The sequence below is a fragment of the Tenrec ecaudatus genome, chromosome 4, assembly GCF_050624435.1.
Source record: "Tenrec ecaudatus isolate mTenEca1 chromosome 4, mTenEca1.hap1, whole genome shotgun sequence".
Lineage (NCBI taxonomy): Eukaryota > Metazoa > Chordata > Mammalia > Afrosoricida > Tenrecidae > Tenrec > Tenrec ecaudatus.
The window spans coordinates 64330919-64343142 of NC_134533.1; the positions used below are offsets into that span (position 1 = coordinate 64330919).

At 41.0% G+C, this 12224-nt stretch overlaps 1 protein-coding gene across 1 annotated transcript; it reads right to left on the minus strand.

The window, feature by feature from the left end:
- Positions 1-11261: 11261 nt before the first annotated feature.
- On the minus strand, positions 11262-12224 carry LOC142446736 (olfactory receptor 2D3-like). Its single transcript, XM_075548482.1, has one exon. The coding sequence runs from the start codon at positions 12183-12185 to the stop codon at positions 11262-11264; it is 924 nt and encodes a 307-aa protein (XP_075404597.1). The 5' UTR covers positions 12186-12224.

A 12224-nucleotide genomic window follows, 5' to 3' on the forward strand; every position in this document is an offset into this window, starting at 1 on the left:
CGTTTGTTTCTTTTTAATGTGAATGCTTAGCGAGGGCCTCTGACGGTAAGCACATCACAGTAAGAAAGCGTATTGGTTGCCCCTTTAACTCTCAACCATTTCTAGAATTCCCTGTACAATTACAGAGTCCTTAGTAAACAATCATGCTTCCTTAGTTGGTACCTTTTCAGTGCTGCAAAACAATGCTTCATCAAAGGGTGCATTCCATTGTGGGTGTAGTCTGGCAAAAGAAGAGTAGAGCAAATTAATCATCTATTTTGTACTTCACATTTCTGATAACAGAACAATGAATTTAATTCCACTGTGAAGCCATTCCATTTAATTATTTCCTTTTTTTTAACAATTTATTGGGGCTCATACAATTCTTATCACAGTTCATACATATACATACATCAATTGTATAAAACACATCTGTACAGTCTTTGCCCTAATCATTTTTTCTCCTCTTTTCTTTTTTTACATTTTATTAGGGACTCATACAACTCTTATCACAATCCATACATATACATACATCAATTGTATAATGCACATCCATACATTCCCTGCCCCAATCATTCTCAAGGCATTTGCTCTCCACTTAAGCCCCTTGCATCAGGTCCTCTTTTTTTCCCCCTCCCTCCCCTTTCCCCCCTCCCTCATGTGCCCTTGGTAATTTGTACATCGTAATTTTGTCATAAATTGCCCTATCCGGAGTCTCCCTTCCCCCCTTCTCTGCTGTCCCTCTCCCAGGGAAGAGGTCACATGTGGATCCTTGTAATCAGTTCCCCCTTTCCAACCCACTCACCCTCCACTCCCCCAGCATTGTCCCTCACACCCTTGGTCCTGAAGGTATCATCCACCCTGGATTCCCTGTACCTCCAGCCCTCATATGTACCAGTGTACAGCCTCTGTCCTATCCAGCCCTGCAAGGTAGAATTCAGATCATGGTAGTTGGGGGGAGGAATGATTAATTCAAATCTCTCTCTCTTAAGCTGCTCTTGCCACCTTGTTCTTACCTCAGGGTTGTGTGGATTAGTTGTTGTTTCTGCTGCTCTGCACATACAACCCTTTATGTGGACTTTTGTCAGAGAACATAGTCATGAAAGTTACGTGTGAAGAATGAGAACCAAAGTATCTTACAGATTGGGCATTTTTCTCCGGGAATAACTGGTCTAAAAGAAGCTGGAGAACCAAGAGGTCATGCCAGAATGTGGATAATACCATTGACAATCCTGTCTCCACCTTCAACCCACTATTAATTTGAACAATAAATGAATTTCCAAAGCAGCAAACTTACAATCACAATAGAAGTTTCATTTAAATCACCATCTTGACTAGTTCCTTATTCAGTACACACAGCATTTTTCATCCTCTCCAGTTCACCATCATCTTCCTCTGACTTGAACCATGTGTCCACTACTTCCAGAGATTCAAAAATCTTTTGAAAACGATGTGTGTGCTTTTCATACATCAGGAAGATCTGGCAAATGGAATGTATCTTTCTATCAAGCAACACAAACATAAATGGTTACACTAGCACTAGGCCTACTTTTGATTAGCCATGGGGGAAGTGGGATTAAGTATTGATTTAATTTTAATAAAATAAGAACCAGTTTCACAATCCCCTAAAATGTTTTAAAAGGTGATAAAATCTTATAGTCTCCCAAAAGAGGTGAACTCCTCAATCTTCTCCATTTCTGTTTTGTTTTCCATGACTCCTTGATTTGAATAAAATATACTAATACATTTTATTCTTTAATAATCCACATCTGAAATATATGAGTTTTCAACATCCAAATAAAAATTGAAAAATTGTACATTGTTATAGCTCACTGTTTATTCTTCAGGATTTTTCTCTCTACTCAGAGGTATTGTGCTAGAGGTAAATATAGCACTAGTTTCCTTGTATGCTCACCATATTGGGAAGACATAATCAACCTGATCTGTTGGGTACATAATAATATACAATCAACTTTAAAACTCCACTTGAAAACATACTGGAAAGTTAGTCCAAAGATCCAGCTCCTAGAGCCAAATAATCTTAGAGAAGAAGATACAAACCGTAGTCAAATTTTATCCACTTTGTCTATCTAGTGTGGTTCTTGGAACATCATACGTTTGCAGCAAATATTAGTATGATGGATGAATCTAGCAATCACTTAATCAAACTGACAAAAATTGCTTGTAAATAGAAGTATGATCTGTTGTCAAAACAGCTGATATGACAATAAATTTTCACAGCAAAAGCTATTTTACTTTAGATACTTCCTGAATTACCGTCCATTTAGTGTGAGGAACTTCCTGGTTGGTTCTTAGCATCTCTAGATCTTATCATCTCTGCTCAGCTTTTGACTTGTTCCTCTTTCTGCCACTGTTTGCACCCTCACAGGTGGAGAAGTTTGAGGGCGGCTGCAGGGACCCTGTTTCTAGGAATCTTTCTTAGGTCCATGAAAGAAGGTAGCATAAATACTTGACACAGTTCAAAGTGATGCCAACAATGAGGGAGTAATGTAATGAAAGGGCATCTATAGAATATTACTCTGATACTTCCCTTATTCATCTGCCTAACAACCACAGGTTTTTCAAGATCTCATTTAGGAAAGACATTCTTCAAGAAGGGTCCCTTCACAGAAACACACACTTGTCTCATTCCTCTTGTTCATTTCCAACAGACACAGACACAGATGAACACAAATAAAATGACTCATAGTCTATAGTAGGTACATGGGCACCTATACCACCGTAAGCACACTTACATTTTAGGATAGCAGATTATATTGAACTTATTTGGTTTTTCAGTGTACTGATATAAATGCACAAGGGCAGGGGCCACACGTTTATTCCTTATTCACAGAAAATAAGGTAAATCCTGATATGCACAAGAAGTCAACATGTCGCTCAGCTGGGTTTCCTGAACTAAAGCAGTAAGAGACAGGTGACAATGAGTCAGAGACCAGTGTGCATTGTCAGAGGACAGAGGTTCCCCTGGATGCTGTGCTTACAGCAGCAGAAGGTGAACAACCGCTCTTCTGATTTGATTTTTAAAACCATGCTCTTTCCCCATGCACATGTAGAGGAAATGGTCCTCAAAATGACTGAGACTCTGTCCCCTAGGGTCAGTGATCTGCTGTACAGGAACCATGATCACCATCAAACTTAGTTTCACCCAATTCCTTTTCCCCACATTTCACATCATTTACGCATTCATTTCTCTGAAAGGATTCATGCCACTAGATAACAGCATCACTGAGCCACATACATTTTTTCATCTGCCACTTCTTTTAGGGAGAGGACACTAAGGAAACCTAGAGGAACCAAGGGAAACAGTAATTGCTTTCCTGGATTCCAAGATTCTTTGTGATCAGAATCATTTCCTCATATCCTCCCCAACTACCTACTATCTTCCAAACCCAGTCTCAACACACAAGTAAGAACCTCAGCATATGGACCAATGTGTGGGAGGTTTATGTTTGTCTCTGTTAGTGGAGAGCCAGCATTTCAACATGAAATTCAAAAGCAGATCCACTGTGTGCAAAACCATGGTTATATTTATCACAGAAGATTGAGGTTACTTTGACAAAATTGGTAGGAATTTAAAAATCTGTGAAGAGATTGAAATTAATCCATTCCCAACATATCCCAAGTTCTTTTGCTTTTTAATCAAAACATTACATTTTTTCCTTCCTATAATGTCACCCAAATGAAATATTCTTGCCTGTTAGGTGAAAAAGATTAAGTTAGTATTCCAAAGCCAGTAAAACCCTACACTGTTGGAGAATGTTACAGGTGCCTTGGCAGAAGCAAGAGGACAATGGAGACAGAGAGCATCTCCTTCTAAAGGCACAGAGTACAGGAAAGTCTTGGAAGCTCAAGGACCAGAGAGAAAACCTCACATCTCCTATTTCCTTCTGCTCCACAAGAAGAGTTTGTCTTGGGCCCCAGGGCAGGTTGTGTGAGAATTCCACGACCATTTTCCTTAAATGAATCCCAAAGGGGAATACGAAGAGTTGCCTCGAGAGCAGTGCTCAGGGGATTTCGGCATCATTAGGGTGGATCCTGAGCTGTGTTTCCTTGCAGGTGATTCCCTGGTGGCTATAAGAAGACAGAAAACAGATTTAATTATTGCTCAAGTTCTAGTCACAGCCTCTGCCACCAGTTTCTCTTATATGTCTTATTGTGGAGGAAATGGTATATTGTACAGATTACGGATTTAGTTTCTGGAGAGAGAAATAATAGGTTGTATTTCAAATCTCCCACATGTTCTCTCTGTGATTTTATGAGAAATGATGTGTTGTATGGGGGGAGAAGACCCCAACGTCAAATATATTTTAGAGAGACCCCTTTCACTAAGTCTTAAATAAGACAAAGATGTGACACAGACAAAAATGAATGCTTGGAATGAGGGCGAGCACCGCATAGGGCCATCACGGCCTCCATGGGAGTCACAGCCCTGAGGCTCAATTATGTTGCTGTTTCCTAGTTAGGGGCCATCACCTCCTCCCTCACAGCGACTCTCTGCACCACAGAAGCAGACACTGCATGCCCCTTCCCCATGCTCACCATTATTTCCTGGCCTGAGCTCATTGTTGCAGCCACTGTGTGCGTCCATCTCATCGAGGGCCTTCTCTTGTTCACTGCCCCTCTACTTTACCAAACAAGATGTCCTTCTCCAGGGGCTGGTCTCTCCCGATAATATGTCCAAAAATATGACTAAATTAAAGTGTGGAAGACAAAGTAAATTCTTCACAAAAATCATGATTGACAGCAGAAAATTAATCACCATCTTAGGTGGGAATGTGGTAGCTGAAAAGGAACCACAATTGCAATATATATACTATTGCAGATTAGGAAAGTTTACAGGACTGTTTCTGGGGCCCTCTGCCCATCTTGGTAGGGGAATGTTATCTGGGCACTGTAAGATCAAGTGCCCTGTGGTCAATGCTGCCCCTCCCCAAGCTGGTTAGGGGAGTGGTAGTAATCCACTTTGAACTGCACTCATTCAGAGGGCAAAGGTTTTTACATTGCTGGCCAATGATCAAGGAGCTCTGGTGGTTTATAGATTATGAGTTGAGTTGTAGTCCACATGGTCAGTAGTTCGAAACCACCAGGTGTTCTTTGTGGAAAAGATTTGGCTTTATACTCTCCTAAACAGTTATAGTCCCAGAAACACTTGGGGATGGGGGTGTGGGTGGTCATTGTGACTCCACATTGATTCCATGGCAGTGGATTTGGGGTTTTGTTTTGTTTGTTTTTGGTTAATAATCAGAAAAACTCGAGCAGGCTGAATTTATGTGTAGACTTGTGATCAGTAGGTTTACTGTGTCACCTTGGCCAATAGGCACATGTGGGATTAATCAGGTTGCAGTTTGATTGGAGGGCAAAGAGATAAATGCAAGGCCTGCCACTCTCGCTTTTGCTCTCTGGTGATCAGACCAGTGTGTGGCTGCTTTAGCTAGTTCTTTGCCTCAACCTGTGAGCGACACTATCTGTGGACCAAGCTAACCCATGGTTTGTGTCACTAGACCTTGAGGCTCCTTCCAGATCTGCTTTACCATGCTGCTGGTGCATACAGTGCTAGATCTTGAGACTGGTGGTTCCTGTCACCTTGCATTGCTTGAGGTCAGTATACCATCTGGACGTGCTTCCATAAGCACCTGAGCTACTGACTATAGATGACCCAGCCTGCTGTTTGCTCCCTGTGGGCATACACTGCCTGCTGTGCCTGAGGAAGGACTCTGCTGTCTGCTTGAGCTTGACCTTGGATCCGGTAGGCCACATGAATTAAAGGTCTTCCAGTAAATTAACTGTTCCACTGAAGTGAGTTGAACTGAACCCTCTGTACTGCTATGTGGACTAATTAGCTGGTATATTCCTTCCTGTTGTGTAAACCTATCTTTATATATATATATATTATCATAAGTGTTCTGGTTTTATTTTCCTATGTCCTAGAGTTTAGGAAAACCCTACTTAACGCAATCGGTACTGGGAGTGGTTTTAGAGAAACAATATCATAAAGAAGGGCTTTACAAATTTGTTCTCCAGCCTTATTAGGCCTAACAACACTGAGAATGCTGCCTCTACCCTAAGCATGGATACGTTTCCACTCTTACTAGAGAGGGTGGTGTTAATCCATGATGTGAAGTCACGAAGCTACTATCCAAAACATCCCCACCATTACATGAAGTGCTGGTGACAGGAGTGGTCCTGGGTGAGCGCGTGCTTGATATTTTCCAGCAGTTTTGTCAGGATGAGAAGTCTAGGGAAGCTGATTGGCTGGTCCTCCTTACAATAGAAAATGTTATCAAGGAAAGGGATAATCTCAGAAGCACGTCTCAAGTGCCAAATAACAGACCTAATAGCTTCTTCATGTGCTACAAAGAGTCTTCTCTCCTCTAGTAAAAGAGCTGACATTGCTGAAAACCAAATCCAGAGTCTCAGCCTAAGATTAGCTGAATTACAGCATAAACTGAATCGCAAGGCTAAAACAGTCAGATCTTAAAGTAAGCGTATTAATCAGAAAGACTTGGGACCATGAAACATGAGATGGGAACATATGGGTTAGTAATCTAGAAGAGGGGATATGAGCCAATAGAGTCATTTGAGCCACCCCCAGTCAATGACTCCACCCTCCCACCTGAGGGGATTAATCCGCTATCAGTAAAACAACCCACACTTGAGCAGATTAATCAAACAGTTCAAGCTGCAATGCCAGGTAGGGCTGCATCTGGAGCATTGCCTGGGGGAGATGCCTTACAAGACATTGCTGAGAGCCCCCAGGAAATACCCCACCACCCATTATTTCCTCTAGACCTGTAACTAGAATTAAGACTCAGAAAGTTCCTAAACGTGAGGTTCATCTGATGATTCAGGAGGAAGTGCACTATGCTCATAAAGTTCTTGAGTTTTCTAATACATACAAGCAGAAGCCTGGGGAATCTCCCTGGGAAGAGTTATTAAGGGTGGGGGATACTGGTGCAAGGATGTAACAGTGGACCAGTCTGAGGTTCTTGATATGGGCCCCTAAGCACAGATTCTTCCTTCAATGTCTCAGCGAGAGAGGTTAAGAGAGGATCTAATAGCTTATTTGGTTGGTTCACAGAAGCAATGACTACCAGATGGCCTAGATGAGACCAACTTGAGGAACCTGACCTACCTTGGTGCACTGTAGAAGAAGGCATCCAAAAGCTTAGGGAAATTGCTATGTTGAAATGGCTCTATCAGAATAATCCCATAGACCCCAAAAAGGAGTGTCCTGCGGAACTGCCATCACCACACCATAAGGAACAAGATTGGGAAGTGGGCCTAGCACCTCTGAGGACTCCTGGGATTGCTATTTTATGTTAACAGTGGATTAACAGTGGGAAATTCCCTAAGGGTATTCCGACCATTTGCCTACAGTGGGGCTGTCTGGGCCCCATAATGGTAGGGGCCAAGTGTCAGCACTGAATCAACAGAGAATGTGTGGGCATGGTTATCCTACTAATCAGAGCAACCTGTCTTATGTGGGCTTATGTCATTGGCTATTTAGCCATGGTATTCCTAGGAGTGAAATACATGGGAAACCTATTAAAAAGTTATGTTATCTATACCAGCAGAAGAATGTTAGATCAGGGGAACAGCAAATAGAGAGTCTCGACCTCCTCAGTCGACTCCCAGACCTGAGCTGTTTACAGACCCACAACCCCTTGAATGAGGGGGAGGCCAGGTCCCTTAGGACCCTGCTACACCCCCAAAGGTTTATACAGTTATTCTTTCATGGCGTCTTTAAGGAGTGCTCCCACTGTAAACTTCAGCCTTCTGAAATCCTACTAGTGCTCATAACTTAAGCTCCAGAATAGTTCATATCATTTGTACAATGTCCAAGCAATGTGCCAATGAAAATGCTTTTATAAATGCAATTAAACTAATACCTTCACATGTAAGAGCGGAGTATTACCTCTTATTGTAAGCAGGGCATGCAAGTTCTTGTAATATGGTCGATATCTGAGCTTTGGGAAGTGATATCATATGTTCAGGATCTCTGTCACTCAAATTGAACATTATTCTGCTAATGAAGGATACAAGTAGATAATAATCTGACTCAATAAGCCAGCAATCCATAGCAAAAGGAACCACATCCAAATGATCCCGACATTTTCCAGACTTCTCCTGTAGTTGGAGCTCCTGGTGATCCAGATGCACATATTCCGGTTTATTGTGCTTCACTTTATTGCATTTTGCAGGTACCAGGTGTTCCTACAAATTGAAAGTTTGTGGTAACCCTGCTTTAAGTAAAGGGGCATTCGTGACATTGTGGGTTGGGCTGTAATTTCTATCTTTTCATAATTCCATTGCACGCTTAATAGACTGCAGTATAGCAAGAACATTGTTCTCATATGCACTGTGATGGAGAGGGGCAGACGAGTTTAACTCCCTGTACTGAGGTGGTCAGGAACCAAACTCTCACTATCTCTGAGTCCCTATGCCTGTGATCAATGCACGGATCTGCTAACTGGGAGGCTGGAGGCTTGAATTCCCCCACAATCCCAGATACCATTATCTAACTCAGACTTTTCAATATTTCCACTATGATCTTCGAGATCTAAGATGATTTCAAAGTTCAAATAAGGCATTATATTTAAATGGATATAACTATTTGAAGAAAAAATGAAAGTTTCCCATTTTATAAAAAGAATATAATTTTTATGTAGAATCACACAATGTCCCGAAATCATTAGGATCAATAAAAGAGTTCAGTAAGATGAATATCAGTGAGGTGATTGTACTAGATTTTTCCAGCCTGATGAAAGTTTCTTTCTTTAATGCTTAATAGCTATTTTGAGTGCACAACTGAATAAATGGAAAAGTAATAGCTTGACTATTTATCAGAAATGATACATTTTAAGAACATAATATTTTGAAAATAAAAATACCTATTTTAAAATACAAGTAGTAAAAGAAAAATAAGCCAAAATGCATACAGCACAATCTCACAATAACAATACATGATAGAATGTGTATGAGTGTGTGATGCACACGTCTGTATTATGAAAGAGAGGAATGTGGCCTACAGATAGGTGACAGATTAAGTATCTTTACATCAAGGTTTTAAAAATTCTTGTTAAGTGACCTGCAATTTCAATGTAAACACCGGGATGATTCTAATGGTTATTTTAAAAATAAGTTTAATAAGTAGAGTAGAAAGGATATGAATAATCAAGAAAATGGTGAAAGGCAAGAACTTTTGCTTACAGGAGCCTTTGGCTCCTGTAAAGAATTACAGTCTGAGACATTGAAAAGAAGCAGTTCTACCCTGCCCTATAGGGTCACCGTGAGTCAGCATTGACTCCATATCAGTGTCATCAGTGTCAGTGAATGCTGTACTGACTAAAGCCACAATGCCTAAAAAGTGAAACAACAAAATACGGTGGAACTACTGTCAAAATTCACAGATATTCTTGAAGAATATTGAAGTTTACTATAGATCATGCTGCCTTTAAAATTAATTGGTAAAAGAATGATTTATCATGCTATCAAACCAAATATCAAGATGTCAGAAACTTTTAATACTTGGTCTCAAATATTAATTTTCTAAATTAAATTCCAGACTTTTAAAGACCTAATGATTAAGAAGAAAAGAAAAAATAGAGTCCTATGTTAGGCTATCTATTCCAAATTCATATTCCTCTTATTTTCCATCCCAAAACTACTTTTAGGTTTGACTGATTGAATTTTGATAATCACTTGATTCCATTATTCTGCGGCAACAGTGTTTTCAAAGACCAATAATGACAATCTCATTGACAAATCCCATAGCCTTTCATCAACACATAAAACCTGGTATCATTAAAGAATTCCTTCTGGCAAAGTGTTTCTTCCTCTTGCCATACAGCTTTATTTGAGTTCTGTCTCAGGGAATCTTGTCCCTATGGAATTTCTCTCCATTCCCCTTAGAAATTCTTGATCCCTATACCCGAGACTCCCAGGTTGCGGTCCAGGAATCTTCCCCGAAACCTTCCTGCTCCATCAAGTCTCCCTCAGTGCACTTCAGAACATCTGTGGGATATAGTTGCAAACCCTCTGTATGGCCTCTGACTTTGGCATCTATTTGCACTGCAGTAGGGCCAAGTACCCACATCTTATGACATATCTTTCAAGAGTCTAAGGCATACTGGTACATTTGATTTTCTAGTTTAAAACAGTGGCACATATCCTTGAGGGTATCAAAGGTACACTGACATTTATTTGTAGGTGACTTCTCTAAATCCATTTATACTGTACATTGCTCTCCTAAACACCTGTAGGCAGTCATGTGAGGTGGCATTTACTGAGAAAGAGATATGTACTTTCCTACAAGTGGTAATACAGAGATCAACACACCAGCTATGTCTACACTGTCATAGAATTTACAAACTAAGCAAATAATTACCAAACTTGCTCACCATCCCACTATCCCCCCTGCTGTGAAACAGTGCATATTTTTTACTGTGCCTAAGAGTCTGCTGACTTCGTTGTTACCAATGACGACTCCAAAGACTCATGGTCTCATAGCACCCTGAGAAAGAGAGTCTTAACAAACATGCCCAGAACCTTTCAGGTCCTGTTAGAGAGAAGAGTGTCAACTCAGAAAGTCTAAATGCCTCACCAACGAATACAACAGGCCTCCATTTACCTTCACTCTTACTTGCCATCACTGGTTCATAAATTCCCTTATCGTGAGCATTTTCAGAATTCATTTACTGGGGAAATATTGAATTCAAGGCATTCTCAAACCTGTCTTACAGCTTTCCTCATATTCTACCATGTTGTCGTTTATTATTCCTTAAATGTGCTCACATTCAAATTTCAGAAATGGTTTCATTTAGAATTCAAAGCCACGTTAGATACATAATATCTTAGAAGGTATTTCTGTGTGTATATCCATGTCCTCAGCTCTGAAAAGTGCCTGTGATACATATAAGTAGGACGTGTTCAACAAACAGTGAATCAGTATTGTGATGGTTTGTTTTCTGTTCTGCTTTGTTTTGTTTCTAGTTTTGTTTGTTTCATTCTTTGTTATTCCAGTCTCTCAAAGAACAGTGACATAAGTATGCCGACATGTTTCAATCTATTAGCATGTGCCGGTTTGAGAAGTAGAGAATTACTGCTCATCTATTTTTTCCTTTTAGTCCTCTGTCAAAGACAGTATTGGTTTAAGTAGGCAATTTAGCAAATGGATGTGAGAAAAAAGATGGGAAAATATGAGAAAAATATAAAGGAATGGGGTAAAATGTTTCCTGGGAAATGACAATTTCTCACAAACGCTATCTTGCTGTTATTCTCCTGAGAGCTCCTTTGACATCCTTGTTCCTCAGGCTGTAAATGATGGGGTTCAGCATGGGAGTCACTGCAGAGTAGAACACAGAGATCACTTTATCCCTTTCACTCATTTTTTTGGAGTTTGGCCTCATGTAGGCAAAGATTGCTGAGCCATAGAAGAGCACCACCACAACGAGATGGGAGCCACAGGTTGAGAAAACCTTGAGCCTTCCCTCTCCAGACTGCATCTGGATCACAGTGGAGATGATATTCCAGTAGGAGACAAGGATGAGGGACACAGGAGCTAGCAGGATCACCACTCCCATGGCAAAGATGGCCATTTCTGTGCTGTAGGTGTCTGCCGAAGCCAGCTTCAGGAGGGCAGGAGGTTCACAAAAGAAATGGTTAATGATATTGTTTCCCTTGTAGGGTAGACGCAATGTGAATGTGGTGTCCACCAGGGACACCAATGCTCCACTGGCCCAGGACCCGATGGCAAGCTGGACACAGACCCAATGAGTCATGATGGTGGAGTAGTGTAGGGGCTTGCAGACAGCCACATAGCGGTCATAGGACATCACTGCCAGCAAAGCACACTCTGTACACCCAACCAGAAGCAAAACAACTATCTGCATTGAGCATCCAACAAAGGAAATAGTTTTCCTCTTTGCCAAGAAGTGGACTATCACCTGGGGAACCGTGGTGGTCGAAAAGCAGAGATCGGCAAAGGACAGGTTTCTAAGGAAAAAGTACATGGGTGTGTGGAGTCTGGAGTCCATAAGAATAAGAACAATGATCAGCAGGTTTCCCAGCACAGTCAGCAGGTAGATGATCAGAAACAGGAAGAAGAGCAGGACTTGTGTCTGTGGGTCCTGGGAGAGGCCCAGGAAGATAAACTCAGTCACAGAGGTGTGGTTCTCTTCTTCCATGAATGTTTACTCCTGTTGACAATGAAAAACAAACAACAT